This window comes from Balaenoptera borealis, assembly GCF_965194805.1.
Source record: "Balaenoptera borealis genome assembly, chromosome: X".
Taxonomy (NCBI): Eukaryota; Metazoa; Chordata; class Mammalia; order Artiodactyla; family Balaenopteridae; genus Balaenoptera; species Balaenoptera borealis.
Window position 1 is genome coordinate 7,575,956 of NC_138881.1, and position 20,696 is coordinate 7,596,651.

The 20,696-nt window shown below is 51.6% G+C and overlaps 1 protein-coding gene across 11 annotated transcripts in view; it reads left to right on the forward strand.

Moving 5' to 3' along the window:
- The window catches only part of SHROOM2 (shroom family member 2), a 139,715-nt gene that overhangs the window by 108,313 nt on the left and 10,706 nt on the right, over positions 1-20,696 (forward strand). For 6 of the 11 annotated variants that reach the window (XM_082375470.1, XM_082375469.1, XM_082375466.1 and 3 more), the window contains 3 exons: positions 12,410-13,057; positions 17,751-18,269; positions 19,352-19,523. In XM_082375470.1, coding sequence (XP_082231596.1) covers positions 12,410-13,057; positions 17,751-18,269; positions 19,352-19,523 — 1,339 coding nt within the window. The remainder of the gene's footprint in view (positions 1-12,409; positions 13,058-17,750; positions 18,270-19,351; positions 19,524-20,696) is intronic. The other 5 variants (XM_082375471.1, XM_082375468.1, XM_082375467.1 and 2 more) reach the window with 2 other exon arrangements.

Below are 20,696 nucleotides of genomic sequence, written 5' to 3' on the forward strand. Positions count from 1 at the left end.
TCCTAAGTGTATGTGCAGGAACGGAGGTGACTGGGGAGTGGCAGGTGGTTTGGGGTGGACGGGAGGGAACCTGGAAGATCAAAGTGTGCAGGCTGGCCTTGATTTGGGTGGGAGGGTGGGAAATTTTAGGGGGAGAGAAATAAGCATATCTGCCTTCCATGCTTAACTATAATTAAGATGTGTGCGTGTCCGTAAAATTGAAGAAGTAGAGGAGAGAGGAGGATTGGACATGCCCGTCACCGGTCATCTATCACACAGGACACTTGAACATTCCGGAAAAGTTCCCGTGAGATGGCTTTGCTTTCAGAAAATGTAACTTGTGCATGTTGTACATGGATTCACCCTCTAATGTGTTGAAATGGGGCGTTTCCCCATTATAACTGCAATAGGGTTTCACTTGCAGTTTGAATCCTTCACATCTGCTGCAGACAGTCGGCCATCTTTGCAGACAAGAGTGCTGAGTAATTTACAAGGATTTCAGGCAGTGACCACCATAGAGTGAAAGGAAACTTTCTTAGGCAGTGGAATTGTATTTAGGCTTGGTTGTGGTGGTGAATGCACAGCCCTGCACATTTACCCAAACTTGTCCAACGGTACACCTTGAATCAGTGAATTTTATGGTATGTAATTGATACCTTGATAAAATTGGGATGGGCTGTGGAGAAAAATGGAAGTGGAAATGTTATGGAATGTGAAAACCTCCTACATCCATAGCTACCTGTCTAGGAATTCAAACGTGCATTTTTAAAACAGTGAAGTGGCTCAGAAGAGCATGTACCTGTAAGGGACAAGAATTAAGGTGAACCCAAATTCATACGTTGCTTGTTACCTATGCCCTAACATTTCTAGCTTTTACGTTTTCGTCAACCGTAGATCACACTTAATAAAAATGACACGAGCTAAATAAAAATGACACAACTTAGATGTTCCTAAAACTGTTACTAAGGTAAATGTCTGCCATAATAAAATAATATTTATCATGGTGACTGTCCAGACCTGACCAGACCTGATTTTTCTTCTAACTCTTAGGACTTTGTTTTTTTGGTTTTGTTTTTTTTTTTTTTTTTTTTTTTTTTGGCTGCTCTGTGCAGCTTGCAGCATCTTAGTTCCCCGACTAGGGATTGAACCTGGGGCCGTGGCAGTGAAAGTGCAGATTCCTAACCCCTGGACCACCACAGAATCCTCCCCCCACCCTTTTTTGTGGACTGTCACGACTTTGAATGACAGTTTGTGGAGGTGCCCTTGGTTCACAGGTGGACGGTCACGAGGGACCATTGCTCCTACTAGCAGCTCAAAAAGGGGGAGGGGCGCAGAAAAGTAATTAAAATCGTTGTTTTAAAAAAACTCCCCAGATCCTCCCCCATGTAAATGAAATCCCTTCCCTAGCATTCTTGTCCTCGCCTGCAGAGTGCTTATCAAAATGAGCACTTACATAAGTTTGCATTTTGCAAAAATTACTGTCTTCCTTGATTTCTAGACCAGGGCTCAGCAAACTACAGCCCAAGCGCCCAATCCCCTGGGCCAGGGTTTGGGAAGCCTGTCCTGGTGGACGACTGTGGGTTGGTCCCTGCAGGCTTGGTACCAAGGGGTATCTCATCGTTTTTGTTTTTTTTTTTTCAGATGATGATGATCTAGTTGGGGAGAGACATGCCACGCCAAGGATGAAAACTTCAGGAGTAGCTTTTAATACCCAAAGTGGATAGAAAAGTGAGAGAGAAGGAATTTGGGAAGGGAGGTCCCATAAAGCAGAGCTTCCTAACACTGGTGTGACATCCAGATTGCCTGGGAGGTGTTCTCTCAGACACAGATTTGCAGGCAAGCATTTCCTCCCCGGTCCCTACCTCCATCTGCCCAGGCCTGGCTTTCTGATGGAGTAAGTTTGAGGAGAGCTTAGATTCGTGTGTCTAAAATCATCGTCTACATTCTTCAGAATAGTCTCGACAAGAATTGGAGTGGGGGGTGGTGTTTGAAGAAATAAGATTGGCTATGAATATAAAACAATTGTCGGATACTTGGGAATTGACTGTATATCCTCTCTCACATATTCAGTGGAAATTTTCGTACTTAAAAAGCTTTAGGACTTCCCTGGTGGCGCAGTGGTTTCAGAATCCGCCTGCCAACGCAGGGGACATGGGTTCGATCCCTGGTCCGGGAAGATCCCACATGCCGCGGAGACACGAAGCCCGTGGGCCACAACTACTGAGCCTGTGCTCTAGAGCCCAGGAGCCACAACTGTTGAGCCCACGTGCCACAACTACTGAAGCCCATGTGCCTAGAGCCCGTGCTCCACCACAAGAGAAGCCACTGCAATGAGAAGTCCGTGCACCGCAACGAAGAGTAGCCGCCGCTCACCGCAACTCAAGAAAGCCCACATGCGGCAACGAAGACCCAATGCAGCCATGAATGGACAGACAGACAGACAGATAGACAGATAGATAGATAGATAGATAGACAGCTTGCTTTAAAACCAAAAAATAAAAGTAAAAATGTTGCCTGTCTCTCCGCAGTAAGGGCAGGGGTGGTTCTGGGTGGGAGGGAAGGGCAAGGGGTTGTGTATCTGCAGCATTCTATTTTTTTTCTTTTTGGAAACTTTGGAAACAAGTAGGGAAAGGGTAACTTTATTCCTGGGAGGGTAGTAAAGCCTCTGATGTTTGTTACAGTTTCCTCTGTTCTTTTCTGTGGGTTTGGGATACTTTTTAATGTATCCACTTAGCTCTCTAGACAGCCTGGTCTACTATCAAACAGGATACAGTAGTTTCCTAGGGACGCAGCAGGGGCTGTGGGGTCAAAGGCAGATGGAGCTTCTTTTGAGTGTCTCTCCTGCCTGTGGTTTGCGTTTTGTTCCGTGCTTCAGGTGTCTTCTGGTCAGCTGCTGGTTGACCCGTGCTGAGTGTGTGGGACCGGCTTGGCTGCCTTTGTGTGCAGCTGAGCCGAGGGATCTGAGCGCCCATCTGAAGAGGTAGCAGATCCGCACTGGGAATGTGAGGTCACTGTGGATCCCTGAGGACCCTCTTCTGTCCTCCAGCTTCACAAGGCAGATCGTGCCCTGCCTGATCGCCTAGTCAACTTACAGCACACACGCAAATTGTCATCTATGACAGGTGGCCCAGCGTTGTTGATGGCCAGCCCCGCCTCTCCAGAAATCTTAATCCAGTCAGTTTGGCCAGTTGTAAGAAAATTTCAGATCGGTGTCAGGCTTGCCCAAAAGACTGGGTGTAATGTATGTTTTTAGCAGAGCAAGTAAGAGAAAGCCAGAAGAAAACTTGGCTTAAAAAGCACATGAAAATAGCATTTTTATTCCGTTAGTCTATGGTGCTATGATTCTATTCTTCTGAAAAATAATTTTGCAACAGAAACTGGTCTGGAGCTTTGATAGGCAGAGGGGATTTGCCTGATTTCTGTCAAAACAAAAACAAAACTTCCAAGGGTCACATCTTGGGACCAAGAATGAAGGTCTCTAGCGACAGAAGTAAGAAAGGCTTGGAATAGATTCTTGAAACATGTTCTGAAAACGTAGCGTTGGATACTTGAGGGGCTGTCCCAGATGATAATCTCTGAATCCAGGTGTTCTCTGTTACTGGACACCAGCCCCTCAAGAAATCAGTGCCTTTACGTATTTGGTTTTGGATCATCTGTGAGTGGCGTCTTTTCATCTGTTCTTCCCCACTTAACCACAAATGACATCAGTCTCTCTAATTCGAGTTCATTCCTCTTACCATCCAAGTTCCTGCAAGCAAAAATAAAACCCAAAGGAAGCAGCAAACCTTTTTATCCATCTGTTAAGACACGGAAGGAATAACATTTCATCTGATTTTGTAAAGTAATTGCTTTCCCCACATGGCATTAGAATCACGGAAGGGAGAGCCTGTTTGGGGGCTGGTGCAGAGGAAGCGTCCCTGGAGAGGTTGCAGTAAAGAAATGACTGGGGAATTCCCCGGTGGTCCAGTGGTTAGGACTCCGCGCTCTCACTGCCGAGGGCCGGCGTTCAATCCCTGGTCGGGGAACTAAGATCCTACAAGCTGCGCGGTGCAGCCAAAAAAAAAAGAAAAAAAAAAATGAGTAAGTGAAGGATGATTCAGGCTACTGTCCTCCCCGAAGGTGGTCCTACAGGATACGCACTGGGAGGTGAACTTGTGGACACGGCCCTCTCCTCCATCCTCACTAGCATATCTGTGCATTCATTTGGTCAGTGTTGTTTGTGTGCCTGGAAACTGAGAGAGAAGGACAGTCGGACAGCCCGTGCCCTTTGGGGGCTCCCCGTGTGGGAAATGCCAAGGAAAACTGGTGTTTCCCGGGAGAGAGAGGTAATGCCGTCGTCCCAGAGCATCCGTGCTGTTTGAAGTGACTCTCATGTGTTTCTGTCCATTGATGAATGGATTGGTTGGTCAGCTGGTTGACGGCCTCTCTTGGGTTCCCACGTCTTGCCCCCCATCTCCTTGGCCCACCTCATTTGGCTTGTATGGGGTGCTGTGTGGACAGAAGAGCCTGCAGTTCCCCAGGGCGATGGGTGGCTGCTGGTGATTCCTTGGGGGACAGGAAGATCCCTGGCGACACCAGCGGCTCCTTCAGGAGACCTGCACATGGAATGGTGTGGGTGTCCCGTGTGCCCCCAGCCCCCTGGCCCTGTGCTAAGGCCTGGTGGTCCTCCGGCCTCAGACAACCTGAGTGGCGATGTCCGACACATCCCAACACGCCAGTGTCCCTGATCGTTAACAAGCAGTCCGACACTTCACAAAATCACCGTGATTCACACCCGCAACCAACAGACGTGCGGTTTCTAGGAACCTCGGACTGTGAGTGAAGTCGTTGGTGGAAGCGTGTCTCTGTTGGAAGGCAGCCCCTCGGGTCTCACCAGCTGTCAGGCAGTTTCACTCCACGGACAGCGCAGGCCCCGGACCCTGGCTCTGCAGCACGTTCTCAAGTACACTTCTCGGAGCACCCGGCTGCCCGGTCCCTGGCTGACCTCGGCGGTGTGCCGGCTGTGTGTACAGCCTAAGTGGTGGTATCCGCTGGAAGCTCGCTCTGTCTCCCCCTCTCTCTGTTGTTGCAATGAGGCGGTTCCACTGCACGGAGTTCTGGTGGTGCCCTTCGTACCCACAGATGCCCCGGGGTGGGTGGGGGGCTGCCGCTGGGATGCCCTTCCCCGCTCGGGGGCCCGTGCTGTGCCGTGATGTGGGGAGAAGGTACACAGGGTGTCGGTATCGCGGGGATCTGCTATGGGGTCTGCGCGGCCGCACGCCGGCCCCTTCCTGGTGGGCGCCAGGTGCAGCATCCGGCTGGTAGGAAGTCCCACTCCGATCCTTCCACGCCGGGGGCTTTGTCTGCCTCTGCCCCCGCCCCCAGCGACCCCACGTGGCCTGTGGTTCGCCCGGGGAGGTAGGTGAGGGAATGAACCTCCGTGGGGCGCAGACACTTGCCCGACGGCACATAGCTAGTAAGTGATTCTGCGCCTGCAAGTGGGTGCCCGAGGGAGCCCCAGTCGGGCGTGGCCTAGTTCTCTCCAGCCGCCTCGGGCCCCAGAGCACGTTGTGGGTAACAGCCTCCAGCCACAGCTGTGGGCACGAGTCACACTTGGCCGTGTGTCCTCTTCTGATCACTGATTCCAGAAGCACTTGGGAAGGGAGCAGCCTGTGTGAGCTAAGTTGTCCAAAGAGTTGGAATTTTCCTCTCTTCTTTGGTGAAGATAATTGCTCACCCTGTTTACAGAGGTGTGCTAAATTAGTGATCCCAGAGAGATCCAAAAACATTTGCTTATGTTGGGAATGTTCATATGCAAGCTCATGTGAACCCTACTGCCTGCATCTCCGAAAAAATGCAGCTTCCCTCCTTACCTTTCTGCCCGGGGACCGGAAGCTACGAATGCATTTGTGCGTGTAACAGACGTCCAGGTCGCGGTGTGACCTAGTGCACGTCGCTAACGATGGCCCGCGAGGCCCTGAAGAAGAAAACCTGGCTCCCTGTCTCCGTCGAGGTGCTCACAGCCCCAGGCTGAGAGTGGAGACCGGTGAACGGTACAGTCATCAGAGAGAGTGCCCAGCCCTGTGCTAGTGGCTGCCCGGAGGCCGGGAGACCGCAGGGCTGGCGGAGCCGCGGGCCTGTGTGACAGCAAGGCAGCTGTGCAGAAGACGGGGCGGCAGGGGGCAGGACACCGGGACCCGAGGACACGAGGGGCCCGGTGACGTCACGGGCTCGTCAGGAACAGATGGCATCTGGGAATAGAGCCGCCGCCTCTCAGGGATGCAGCCTGTGCTTAGACACAGGGCTGGCTGTCTCCACACCACGATCAGAAATGGAGATGTGAATCAGAGCAGTGTTGACGGGATTTCAAGAGCATTTGACACATAACGTATAATTTTTTTTTGATTAGTTTTTTTGGGGCTGTCAACAGTGGTTTGTGCCCTCTCGCAGGGTGTTTGCACTCCCGGGCAGTGTTGAACATGGCCTTTCCTCCGCTTTTCCCCCTTCCGATTAGCTCTGTTTCCCTCTGCGGTCCTGTCGCGGACCTTTCACCTCCCTGTGTCCTTCGCAGCGTCCAGTCAGCCTGCTGGGCTCCAGCCCCGGAGGGGGCTGCGGGTCCCTGGCATCCTCAGCCGCCGAGGACCTGCCGGCCTGTCCTCCCTGCCCTGGGAGTTGCTCTCTCCTTGGTAACAGGTCCTGAGCGTGTTCCACAGGAGAACGAGCAACCCAACCCGTACGTCGCGGCTGCCTTTGCAGTTCTCCTTTGCGCAGCTGACTCCCTGCTCCTGGGTCCACCCAGGACTGTGTGCAGGGAGATATTAGCTGCTTACTCGCCCGCGCGAAGTCCTTAACTCATTGTACTTTCTGGCTGTTTACCTCTGGATCTTGCTATCACCATTGACTATCCGTGAAAATACAATAGAAGGGGATATACATACACAGACACAGATACACAGGTACCACACAGACACACATGCGACACACATGATACGTAAACACGTGATACGTAAACACACATTATCCATATTAAGTACAAACTAGTCACTTGGAACCTATTAGAAACACAGATTGGAATATGACCCCAGTAGAACCCCAAGTTCCCATCTTTAGTCCTTTTTTCTTTGTGAGCTGGATTTCCTGAATTCTTACCAGCTGGGACAGTAAGAACCAGTTAGTGCTTTTATGGCTTTCACTTTGCAAGTTCGGGAGGAAGTCAAGAAAAGATCAGGGGTGGAGGACAAACTTGGCCCAGAAATTGCCATGCTGATGTAGCTCTGAAGTTAAATGTGGGGTGGACCTCAGGGGACTAACTGTGCTTCTCGAATGAGAAGTGACCAGGCAGCACTCACTTAGAGAGCGCCCTCGGGTCCTGCGAAGCCTGCCGCGCTAGTAAGAGGAAGGAGCCCGGGGCACCTGCTGATGACAGAAGGTCTTTTGCTCTGAGTCACTGTCGACCTACACGTGTGACCTCTACCTTCTCTGGGTAGATCTTAGCGTGTCCTGTCTGAGGCACTTTGCAAATAGGTCTCCTTTTATTTTTATTTTTTTAATTTACTTTTGGCTGCATCGTGTCTTTGTTGCTGCACACAGCCTGTCTCTAGTTGTGGCGAGGTGGGGGGGGGGCTACTCTTCGTTGCGGTGCGCGGGCTTCTCATTGCCGTGGCTTCTCTTGTTGTGGAGCACGGGCTCTAGCCACGCGGGCTTCAGTAGTTGTGGCACGCGGGCTCAGTAGTTGTGCCCGCGGGCTTCAGTAGTTGTGGCACAGGGGCTTAGCTGCTCCGGGGCATGTGGGATCTTCCCAGACCAGAGCTCCAACCCGTGTCCCCTGCATTGGCAGGCGGATTCTTTTTTTTTTTTTTTTTTTTTTTAAACATCTTTATTGAAGTATAATTGCCTTACAATGGTGTGTTAGCTTCTGCTTTATAACAAAGTGAATCAGTTATACATATACAATATGTTCCCATTTCTCTTCCCTCTTGCATCTCCCTCCCTCCCACCCTCCCCATCCCACCCTTCTAGGTGGTCACAAAGCACCGAGCTGATCTCCCTGTGCTATGCGGATGCTTCCCACTAGTTATCTATTTTACATTTGGTAGTGTATATATGTCCATGACACTCTCTTACCCTGTCACATCTCACCCCACCCCCTCCCCATATCCTCAAGTCCATTCTCTAGTAGGTCTGTGTCTTTATTCCCGTCTTGCCACTAGGTTCTTCATGACCTTTATTTTCCCTTAGAGTCCATATATATGTGTTAGCATACTGTATTTGTTTTTCTCTTTCTGACTTACTTCACTCTGTATGACAGACTCTAACTCCATCCACCTCATTACAAATACCTCCATTTCATTTCTTTTTATGGCTGAGTAATATTCCATTGTATATATGTGCCACATCTTCTTTATCCATTCATCCGATGATGGACACTTAGGTTGCTTCCATGTCCTGGCTATTGTAAATAGAGCTGCAATGAACATTTTGGTACATGACTCTTTTTGACCTATGGTTTTCTCAGGGTATATGCCCAGTAGTGGGATTGCTGGGTCGTATGGTAGTTCTATTTGTAGTTTTTTAAGGAACCTCCATACTGTTCTCCATAGTGGCTGTATCAATTTACATTCCCACCAACAGTGCAAGAGTGTTCCCTTTCCTCCACACCCTCTCCAGCATTTATTGTTTCTAGAATTTTTGATGATGGCCATTCTGACCGGTGTGAGATGATATCTCATTGTAGTTTTGATTTGCATTTCTCTAATGATTAATGATGTTGAGCATTCTTTCATGTGTCTGTAGGCCATCTGTATATCTTCTTTGGAGAAATGTCTATTTAGGTCTTCTGCCCATTTTTGGATTGGGTTGTTCGTTTTTTTGTTTTTTGTTTGAGCTGCATGAGCTGCTTGTAAATCTTGGAGATTAATCCTTTGTCAGTTGCTTCATTTGCAAATATTTTCTCCCATTCTGATGGTTGTCTTTTGGTCTTGTTCATGGTTTCCTTTGCTGTGCAAAAGCTTTTAAGTTTCATTAGGTCCCATTTGTTTATTTGTGTTCTTATTTCCATTTCTCTGGGAGCTGGGTCAAAAAGAATCTTGCTGTGATGTATGTCATAGAGTGTTCTGCCTATGTTTTCCTCTAAGAGTTTGATAGTGTCTGGTCTTACACTTAGGTCTTTAATCCATTTTGAGTTTATTTTTGTGCATGGTGTCAGGGAGTGTTCTAATTTCATACTTTTACATGTACCTGTCCAATTTTCCCAGCACCACTTATTGAAGAGGCTGTCTTTTCTCCACTGTATATGCTTGCCTCCTTTATCAAAGATAAGGTGACCATATGTGTGTGGGTTTATCTCTGGGCTTTCTATCCTGTTCCATTGATCTATATTTCTGTTTTTGTGCCAGTACCAAACTGTCTTGATTACTGAAGCTTTGTAATATAGTCTGAAGTCAGGGAGCCTGATTCCCCCAGCTCCATTTTTTTGTTCTCAAGATTGCTTTGGCTATTCGGGGTCTTTTGTGTTTCCATACAAATTGTGAAATTTTTTGTTCTAGTTCTGTGAAAAATGCCAGTGGTAGTTTGATAGGGATTGCATTGAAGCTGTAGATTGCTTTGGGTAGTAGAGTCATTTTCACAATGTTGATTCTTCCAATCCAGGAACATGGTATATCTCTCCATCTATTTGTATCATCTTTAATTTCTTTCATCAGTGTCTTATAATTTTCTGCATACAGGTCTTTTGTCTCCTTAGGTAGGTTTATTCCTAGATATTTTATTCTTTTTGTTGCAATGGTAAACGGGAGTGTTTTCTTAATTTCACTTTCAGATTTTTCGTCATTAGTGTATAGAAATGCAAGAGATTTCTGTGCATTAATTTTGTATCCTGCTACTTTACCAAATTCATTGATTAGCTCTAGGAGTTTTCTGGTAGCATCTTTAGGATTCTCTATGTATAGTATCATGTCATCTGGCAGGCGGATTCTTAACCACTGCGCCACCAGGGAAGTCCCTAGAGCTCTTTTTAAATTAACACATTAAATATGAACCCAGATGGCCAAAGTCGCTTAGATTTTAGCAATAAATTGTAGCTGATTCAATTCTCCGTTTTAATGAGGTGGTGGCTATTTATTAAATAATAGGTACCAGGTGCTTTCGTGTGCGTCTGTGGATGCTAGAGTTCAAGAATTTTATAGTAAGAAAAAAACGTTCAAGTGTTCCTCAACTCTTTGAAGTGAAAGATTGGGGAGGCGTTCATGAATTGTCATGAATTAGGTTTTACTGTCTTTAGAGGCAGTGTGGCTTCAATGGAAGGGAGGCGCGAGGTTTGCATTTCCACAGCAGGCCAGGTGAAGTCGTGGGCGACAGGGCCTCTGAGCTGTGAGTCATACTTCTCCCGCTGTTGTCCACTTGATGACGTCTAAATGCCATTCTGTCTGTTGTAACCTGACAGCTGCTGTGTATTGTTCTCTAAACCTTCCATTGCATTGTTTGGGTTATTTTGATAACTTCTAGTTTAATGTTGTCCACGAAAATAATCAATCAACAATCTATAACAGGAATAGAAAAGAGGTTTATCTGAGCCAAACTGAGGACTACAGCCCAGAGAAGCCTGCTTCCCAGATTACTCTGAGGAACTGCTGCCAAGAAGCATGGTGTTCGGCACAGCTTTATGTCTTGTCAAAACAAAGAACGTTAAACAAGTCAGGAATACATTGCTTCAGAGTTTCAAAACAGACCAGCACGTACCCAGCGAGTCAGTGTGGCCTTGGCACCTGGGAAGGGAGTCTTAGCACTGAAGGAGCGCCAGCATTGGCGTTCCAGGAACGGAGGCATTTAATCTTTATTTTTAACATGGACATTCTTTACTTGTGGTCAGTGAGCCCTTTTCTTTAATAACTAATGCAAATGTACAGTGTATGTTTGCTAGGCTACAAACAGGCTGTTTAAGTTAGCATAGAATTCAAGTTAACTCATGTATAAGCCGGAATGACTTCCCCAGACCTCAATAAGTTAGCATTTCTTTTATCAATGTGTTCCTAATACAGATTAAAAAAATAAAAATAAACAATACCTAACTTCCCCGAGCTGGGTTAATATTGTCTTAATTTGGAAGCAGAGAACAAACCTGCCCCCTTTTGGGGTCCCAGCAGGTCTGGCTCTCTTCTGTCCTCTTCCAGATGCTGAGCCCTTCCAGCTGCTGTCTCTGGGCTTGAGGTAGTGCCAGTGGGGAGTGTGGCCCCAGCTGGCTGATGGGGGAAGGGAGGGGAGTTGGGGGTGGTCCATGGTCTACTCTCGACCAGCCATTGAACCTGGAAGGGACCTTTCTCCTGAGGACATAGCAAGAGAGACATGCAACGAGCAGTTGAGTCTGAGTGCAGCTGCCTGGATGGGGTTGGGACATCTGTAATGCCCAGGCCTGGTATCATGTCCCGGGAGGACACACCTCCAGGGCCCCAAGGGGTTGCCGGGGTGTGTGGGGAGGAGGTCTTCTATTCCCACTTGTTAGGCAGTAGGTTACATCTCTTACTGGCACTTGTGCTCTACCTGCCGGGTCTCTGATTGCTGCCCTCCTTAGGGTCTCCTTTAACAGCTCTGAGTGTGTCTTAACGGAGAACAGCTCTGCCTATGAATGGAAGGGTCAATCAGAGGCTCATTTTATTATTCAGTCAGGTCGGAAGGAAGTGTGTCAGCGAAAGCAGCAAAGGCACGGCCGGCTGATTTGTTGCGAGTTTGATGGTTATTATAACGCCCACGAGCTCCAGCTTCGGCACAGCTAGCTATACGTGCATGTGAAGCATGGCTGCATGTGTTTTTCAGGGGTGTGTGTGTGTGTTTGCGTGCGCGCACGGGCATGCGCGCATATAAGTACATTTCAGGGAAAGATAGAAATGGATACAGATGTGGAAATGGATGAGTATGGAAAGATCAGTGTCTCACTGCAGCTTCCAAAAGAAACAGTCTTTGTTTTTCTTATATTTAATAATAGACTACTGATTTTAAAGTTTTTATCCATTTATTTGCTGCCCGTCTTAGAAAGTTCTGTTCCTTTGTATATGGCAATTTCCCGAAATAAGCCACATGAAAATATTGTTGCAACATGAAGGAAATACTTCTGAATATCACAGTTGGAGGATTTCTACACACATTGTTTTTTTAAACGTTTGTGTGAATTATACTTTGCCCCCAAATTGCAGTCTCTGTGTACATGTATGTGTGTGTCTGTAATGTGTGTACCTCCTGTCCTGTGGTATGACATGCCAGTGTACCGGCTAATGTCCAGTGTGTGTTTGGCGTTGATGCCTTGTGTTAGGAATTGCGGCGGGGACAGGCGCAGGCAAACATATGTGGGTTTAGTTCCTTAACATGACTGAAGGAGGTTATGGAGATGTGGGTGTAGTCCTGTTTGGGGAGAAGATGTTAATTGGAACCGTTGGCTCATTTTTCTTCCTTCCTCCCCTAGACAGGCAGATGCCCAGTGTGCAGAAGACAGTCCAGGAGCGCAGCGGGACCCCCAGCAGCCATCCCAGGTCTCTGAACCACCTGGCGCCCGGGAAGCTCCCGAGGTGCCCGCGGAGGGCCGTGGCCGGGCGGGGACCCTTCCTTGCGATTACAGATACCCGGAGGAGCGCGCGCCCGCGGACCGGCCTGCCGCCCCGCATGCCCGGGGGCAGGACCCCTGGCCCCTGGGCGCCGCCCCGCTCTCCCGGAGGCCTGCCCCGCAGAGGCCGCCGCCGCCCAGGCGTGAGCCCAGGCCCTTGGGGGGCGCACCTGCGGCTGCTCACCTGGGCGCGCCCGGCAGGCCCCGCCCCCTGGCCCCGGAGGTGTGCTCGGACCGCCCGGCCCTCGCCCGCAGCAGCCCCGGCGCGTCGGCGGAGAAGCTGAGCGCCGCCTGGCCCGCGGCAGATGGCCCACGGGCCGCGGGGGAGCCGGCCGGGCAGCGTGTAGACGAGCGCGCAGCCTGGCCCCGGCGGGAGGCGCCGCTCCCTTGCAAGTTCCGGCCCCTGCAGACCTCCGCCATGGAGACCTCGCGCTCCCCGTCGCCTCAGTTCGCGCCCCAGAAGCTGACGGACAAACCCCCGCTGCTCATCCAGGATGATAATTCCACCAGGTACTGTCTCTGGACGGCGGCGGCCTGAGGCCTTCTTCCCCTTTCCCGGCTCCCTTCCACCGTGGGAGGCTTTCAGTGCTCCTTTCCTGGGTGGTGAACCACTGCCGCCTTGCTCCCGCCCCCCATCCTGGATTTTAAGTTGGTCCTGGGGACTGACATGGGGGAGAACCCACCACTCCAGGGGTCAGCTGGATTTTTAACTTGCTGGGGGCTTTCCTGCCCCACAGGGGGTGGGGGGGGGTAAAGGAGGGAGTAGACCGTCCCCTGTCCTGTTCTTCCAAGCCCAACAGGTTGATACCTGCATTACCTACAGGCTTCTGCACACCAGGGCTGGTTTTCCCAGCTGAGTTCTGTTTGTAATCAGAATCAAGTTTAACCTAAGCATGAGACCTTCAAGCAAAATTGGTGTTTTTCATAATGTCCAGTGTTTCCACATTCCATTTTTTCTAGTTCTTTATTTATTTATTTATTTTTATTTTTGGCTGTGTTGGGTCTTCGTTTCTGTGCAAGGGCTTTCTCTAGTTGTGGCAAGTGGGGGCCACTCTTCATCGCGGTGCGCGGGCCTCTCACTATCGCGGCCTCTCTTGTTGCGGAGCACAGGCTCCAGACGCGCAGGCTCAGTAGTTGTGGCTCACGGGCCCAGTTGCTCCGCGGCATGTGGGATCTTCCCAGACCAGGGCTCGAACCCGTGTCCCCTGCATTGGCAGGCAGATTCTCAACCACTGCGCCACCAGGGAAGCCCTCTAGTTCTTTTTATATGAAAAGGCTGAGGTGATAATATATCTATTATTAAAGCAGAGGAAAACTTGATCACGTTCCGTGGTGCTGTTCTCAGAATTATCGGCATGGAATTGTCTGTTGTGCGCATTGAGGCATTGGTGAATGCTGTCAGGCAGGGACCAGTCAAGAACTGAGAAATAGAAGGGGGGGGGGGGATTTTCTTCTCCTTCTCTAGAGCATTGGTTCTCAGCCGGGGTCGGCGGGGTGGCGGAGGGGGGGGGGCATTTCGGCCCCCAGGGGGACACTGGGCAGTGTCTGCAGACGTTCTGGGCGTCTCAGCTGCTGGGCGTGGGGCTCGCTCCTCGGCTCCTGGCATCTAGTGGGTGGAGGCCAGGGGTGCCGCTCAATACCCTGCAGTGCCCAGGACGGCCCCCTAGCAGAGAATTCGCTGGCCCTGCACGTCAGTACCGTCTGATACAGTAGCTACCGGTCCCACGTGGCCATAGCGATGTAAGTTAATGAGCATGAAATAAAACCCGTTGCTCAGCTGCACCCTCTGGGGCTAGTGGCTGCCACCCTGGACAGCCCAGATTATGGCTGCTTTCATCATCATGGAAAGTTCTGTTGGATCTCCCCGCTGTAAAGTCTTGAACTTTTTTTTTTTTTTTTTACCCTTAAGATAACTTGGCAGAGAGGAAATAGTACTGATAGCGTCCTGGGTCTCCATGCGTGTCATGGCAAATGCAGCTGCACCTGCAGGCCGGCACTGCTCTGCGTCGTTCAGAATGCAGGTGTCACTTAGAGATCCTTTCTGTTGGCAATGTTGTTCGGCTCTGAAAGGGAGGAGAAGCGATGAAGTGGTGTGTGTGGTTGGTGGAGCGTGTTGGTACCGTTGTAGGTAAGGCGACCGGGCCCCTCGGTTCTCGGGAGCTGGTTTGGGCACAGTGGGCTCCACGGCTTTGCGGAGAAACAGGGCCACGTGCTTGTGCAGTGCGCATGACGTCTGTAGACTTTAGGAGGTGGGTAGCGGTTTTCATTTTTTCTTGCCCCAAGCGAGTGTGGGTTTTCTCACCCTGTCTTTTCTGTGAGAGGGGTTTCAAGAAGCAGTGGCAGTACTTGTTGACGATACCGAGTGCGGGTGTCTTCAGGCATCTGCTCTGTTCCCATCCAGTGTGTCAGTTGAGACAACAAAGGTTGTCTCGTCCCTTGCTGTGCAAGCCCCCCGTAGAGCGCCCGATTCCGGTCAGTGTGCAGAGCTAACTCGGTGTGTGTCCTCTCAGGGAGCACAGTGCAGCAGATGGTAGCCATGTCACCCACGAGGTTCCTACCAAGGAGGTGGCTGATGATGTACTGAGTTCAGTGTCCCCGTCCCCTGAGCGGGTGTTACCGGTTAGCGTGGGCCTGAGAGAGCGGAATCCCGCCGGCGCTCCACACGAGTGCTGGCCGCCTCCATACCCACCGCCAGCCACCCACGGGCAGCGAGTGCAGCACGCCGGCCGGGGCCTCCCAAGCTGCCTGGTGTTCGGGCACAGCTCAGAGCCTCTCTTCTCGTCCGCACGTCTGCTGACTGATTTCTTGAGCACTAGCCGCCCACCTCACCCCCCTCTGCGTTCCTCTCTCCCCGCTTCCAGTTCCCTCTGCTGGGGAACCGGCCACGGTGCAGAGCAGCTCCCGTGCCCCTGAGACACGCCTTCCCGAATTCAGCAGGCGGGTCCGGAGCCCTCCCGTGTGCCAGGCCGCGGAGTGCTCATTCACTCCGAAAGAAAATGCATCAACTCCTGTCCGGAAGCCAGGAAGCTTACTTTTAAAACCTTTTAAAATTTTGAGGGTTTTGTTGGTTTACAACAAAATGGAGACAACGCGCAGCAGCACGGGCCGGTGACAGTTAGGGATCGGATCGCTCCCGAAGTGCTCCCGGGAGCTCTCCTGGGGCCGGTTTCTGGGCTTGGGGGCGTGTGTGAGCATGCGGCTGGCGGGCTGCTTCGGGGTCGTTCGGACAGTCTCGCGATCACCTCGGGCATCTCGTGGTTTGAGAATCTCCTTGTGGGCGTTGTGGTTTATCAGACCCAGGGCGGCATGTGGGCTGAGGGCTCCCTCGGGCCTGGGTGTGTGAGCAGAGCGGGCTGGAGTGTTCGCTGTTGGGGGCTGGGCCCCTGTGGGCAGCGGGCGGCCCAGCTGCGCGGAGCCCGCACTCGGGGAGGAGCCGCCCCACGGAGAGGGGGCCAGGCCCAGGCACACCCCGCATCCTCCGTCCCTCCTGGTCCTGCTTCCCATGAGGAACGGGTGCGGTCTGGCTGCGGTAAGGTCTTGTCCACTGTGTTTTGTCTTCATTTTGAGGTAGAAGTTCATCAGACTTCCTAAATGTGAAAGTCTGCCGAGGTTTCAAGAGGAGAGATCAGTTGTGCTTAGAAATGACCAGGAAGAGATGCTTTGTTGGAAAGTATAGGACAACCTGCGGAGGATTTTTGTTTTTACCTCATGTCTCCCTTCGCTGGAAATCAAGTTTCCCCACGAATCGGGGCGGGGGGAGATGCAAATACAAGCTGACTTTTAGTCCCTAACAGGTGTTGAGGGTTTCTAAGCATGGAATGCAAGGAATGGAATGAAGAGAGGGGTTCTTGTTTGTGTGTTCTTGCTTCGATAAGATGCCAGAATTTTCCTTCTGAAGTTTAGCATGTCTGAGCAGTATTATCCACAGAGTGACAGCCTTTTGAAATTTATTCACTAAGAAGGCATGACGGACTATATATGACCACCTGGATTAATAAACACCTCTGCTCTCAATGGTTTCTGCTGGAGGAGAGAAGAAAATAAAAGTATTTCATTGTAGCCTGCATGCCCCGCCCTTGGGAACAAGGAAAGAACCGTAATGTGTTGCGTTATGCCCCTTGTGCACCATAAAATTACGTCCGTTCGGATCATAGAAGTGGTTTTAGGCTGAGTTGGGAACAAGTCGGGGTTTTGGTTGTATGATTTTGGCTTGTTTTTTGCCTTCCCTCCCGGCTACCAGCAGATGGCTCTCTTTCTCCAGTTTGTCCTTTAAGGGTGTTTGAAATGGATTTGTGTCCCAGTGGCCCTGGTCCGAGGGACCCCCCCCCACCGGCGCCAGCCGGCTCTCGGGTGGTCCCTGGCGAAGCCCCGTTGCCTCGACCAGGCCGTTCCTTTCCGTTTTCGCTTCCCTGTGGGCGCTCCAGGTGCCTCTCCCGCTCCTTTCACCGACAAACTTTTTTTTTTTTTTTTAAAAAGGACGCCTGCATGAGTCATTTAAGGTAACACAGGAGCAGCGTGTCCCGTGTTTGCTGCTGGATTCTTACCTCCCTGGTGTGAAATGCCGTGTGGAGGGCAGCTTGAAGTGTGGGGCAGTGGAAGGCAGGTGGGGTGAGACCCAGGGCGCACGGGGGTCCAAGGACGCTTCCGATCGGGACCGGGACCGGGCGGTGCTCAGCATGCGCTCAGAACACGGCTGCTTTCTAAAGGAGTCCTCCGGCCACCCCGAGGGCCACGCAGGCGCCCAGCTTTGAGAGACGCTGGCTGAGGCACTGATGCTACTTCTGTGAAATACGCCTGCCTGCTGCAGGGCTCCCTTACAAAAGACAATCTCACTGAGCAGGCTTCTTACCGTTTGCTCTGCCATTGACCTAGAAACAAACGAACATAGCACTGCCCTTCTGTCAGTAAGCCCACGGATGTGCCTTCAGGCGTGCAGGTGACTGCTGGAAAATGGAAAGACACCTAGACGCCCAGGAGGCTTAGGAGATCAAGTTAGGGGTGGCAGGCACTCCTCAACCTGGTCTCCCCATCCTGGGACGTGTGACCATGAAGGCTTCTCCCCTGGGGCCGCTGCAGGCCTTTGAGTCAGGCTTCCCCGGCTGTAAGGGGATGCGGAAACCAGCCGATTTCTCATCCAATTTCTAATTCTGGTCTGTGCCTGGGCGTACAGTGTGTCTTTAGCAGACGGCCCTTCTCTTTGCAGAATCGAGCGGGTGATAGACAACAACACCACGGTGAAGATGGTGCCCATCAAGATCGTGCACTCGGAGAGCCAGCCCGAGAAGGAGAGCCGCCAGGGCCTGGCCCGCGTCCCGGAGCCACCCGTGCTGCCCAGCGGGCTCGAGCGGGACCAGATCAAGACGCTTAGCAGGTCCGAGCAGTCCTACTCCCGCTTCTGCCTGTACAGCCGCCAGGGCGCCGAGCCCCAGCTCCCTGGCGCCCCAGGGCCCACGGCCAAGGACAGCCGGGCCTCCCCGCCCACGCTCAGTTACGTGAAGGCCAAAGAGAGGACTGCCGAAGACCTCAAGTCGGAGGAGCTGGCCCGCGAGATCGCGGGCAAGGATAAGTCCCTGGCGGATATCCTGGACCCCGGTGTGAAGATCAGAACCACCATGGACCTTATGGAGGGCATCTTCCCCAAAGACGAGCACCTCTTGGAAGAAGCTCAGCAGCGGAGGAAGCTGCTCCCCAAAATCCCCTCTCCCAGAACCATGGAGGAGAAGTGAGTAGACTCTGCCCTGGGTTCTGCCCCCTGGGTGTGTGTGGTTCTGCCCGGTGCCTCTTAGGCTTACAAGGGCGAGGGAGTGTATCTGTTTGTCTGTTTTCATGACTGCTCTTTGGGGACAGATTTCCGTAAGTGCTTAGCGCTTTGGGGCTTTTTTGTCACCCTCCCGAAGTTAAAAGCCCATTCTGGGGGTGATGACGTCAGGTCCTGGCAAAGATGTGAAAATACACGTTTCCGGTGATGCCCACGGGGCTTTTTCTCCTAAGGCAGTGGTTCTCAGCCGGAGGCTGTTGTCTCCCGCCACGGGACGGTTGGCAATGTCGGGATACACTTCCGGTTGTCACCACTGGGAGAGGTGCCCCCGGCATCTAGTGGGTGGAGACCAGGGACGCTGCTCGCTGTTCTACAGTGCACGGGACGGCCCCCATCAAGAATGGCCCGGCCCCAAATGTCACTAGTACTGAAGTTGAGAAACTTGTCACAAGAGGAGTGAAAGTTGAGACTACTTAGGATATGTGTTTATGAAAGAGGCCTTCTGTTGTGACTTATTTAACTGAGGGAGTGAATTGGCTGTAGTAGGTTTTGTAAAGAGCGCTTTCCAGCCCCTGTCCTTTTGTCACCTGCCCACAAAGGTGAATCTGCTTACATCTCTCCTGTTGCTGTACATGGTCTCCGTAAGCATCGTTGATTGACAGTAGGCGGGAGTACCAGTGCTGGGCAGACAGGAAGTCAGGCAAGAGGCAGCAAATGTGGCTGCTGGTAGAAAGGTGCCCGGTGAACTTGGGGCCTGTGGCCACGCCTACAGGTAGCGGCAGACATCTCCCCACAGACCTCAGGCTCCCGGCGGATACCATCTGCACTCTCCTCCCTCCGGGGAGGGGCTTTGAGTACCATTTGGCAGGGTGTTTTAGTTCTGACCTCACAACCTACTCTTTCCCCACTTTTGCCGTCTCATCCCTCTAGCTGGTGCCTTTTCGTTAGCACCACCGTTTGCCGGTCCCGGCCCAGGCGGTGGGACTCACGGGCACGTCTGTGTGTACGATCAGAGCTAACGGGTGTTCTGGCGTTTTGTTACCCAGGAAGGAGGAGCTGAGTGTGCCGGCGGCCGTGTCCCTGGCCACCACCTCCACCTACTACAGCACGTCGGCCCCCAAGGCGGAGCTGCTGATTAAGATGAAGGACCTGCGGGGGCAGCAGGAGCCCGAAGAGGATGCAGGGAGTGACCCGGACCGCGACCTGTCGGTGAAGAAGGTAGGGAAGCTGGAGTTCCAAATGAGCACGCGCTGGCTGGCGGGCAGGCGGGGGGGGGGCGGCGCGCGGCCCCACCCCGACCCTGGGCCCCGCGCCGAGGGCCATTTGTGTTGGGCTTCGACATGGGACGCTGACATTTGGGCCTGTGTCTTAAGCCCTTTGTGGGGGAGTCTTCTGTTCTAAACTTGGGCCTCTCTGCCAGGGTCTCTTTGCCATGTCTTTGTAATGAGATCCAGTGTCAAATTAGCTAGGTGGCCACCAGTCTCTCTCATTTTAAGGTCAACTGATATGTCTCTTCTACCGCAGTTAAATCCAGAGGACTTAACTGTATGACTTTCCGCAAGGGACATGTCCTCTTTGACTATCAGTTTCAAATATCTGTAATCCGATGATGTTAAATTCAACAGTGTATTGTGAAGTGCGTTGTTAACCAAAAAGCATCATTTGTTCAACTCCAAAAACTCACCCAGGCACTTGGGGGTACAGCGGTAGACAAAACAGACTAGAGTCCTTATTTCCCTGAAGGCACTTGTGTGCTCACAGAAGAGACGGACAGCCAACATAAAAAACAAATATAAAAAAACAAACAGGGCCCCGTGGGCCAAACCCTGCCCCCCACCTGCTTTTGTAAATAAAGTTTTATTGCAACACGGCCACATTCATCCATTTACATATGGTCTCTGGTAGCTTTCACGCTACACCAGCAGTGTTGAGTAGTTGCAACAGTGGCTGTGTGGCCCCTGAAGTCTAAAATATTTACTGTTTGGCCGTTCATAGAAAAAGTTTGCCAACCCTTAATGTAATAGGTCGGGTGGTCAGAAAACTAAAACAGCGTGAAGGAATAGAGAGAGGTAAAGGAGTAGGATTGTAGAGAAGGCTCTGGTGAGCTGACGATGAAGAGAGGCCTGGAGTGATGTGAGGGAATGTCTGGTTGATCTGGGGAGGGGCGGGGGGAGTGGGGTTTGGGCAGCAAGTGCAAAGGCCCTGGGGTGGGAGTTTTGTGACACGTTGGGGAAGCAGCAGAGGCCAATGGCTGGAGCTGTGTGGACAAGGAAGGGGGAGGATTAGAGAGGAGGTCAGAGGTGAAATAGCGTGTAACCATGAGGTCATGGTAGGGACAAAATTATTGCTATCAGCGCCAATGTCTTCACTCCTGTAGGAGCTTCAAATCTT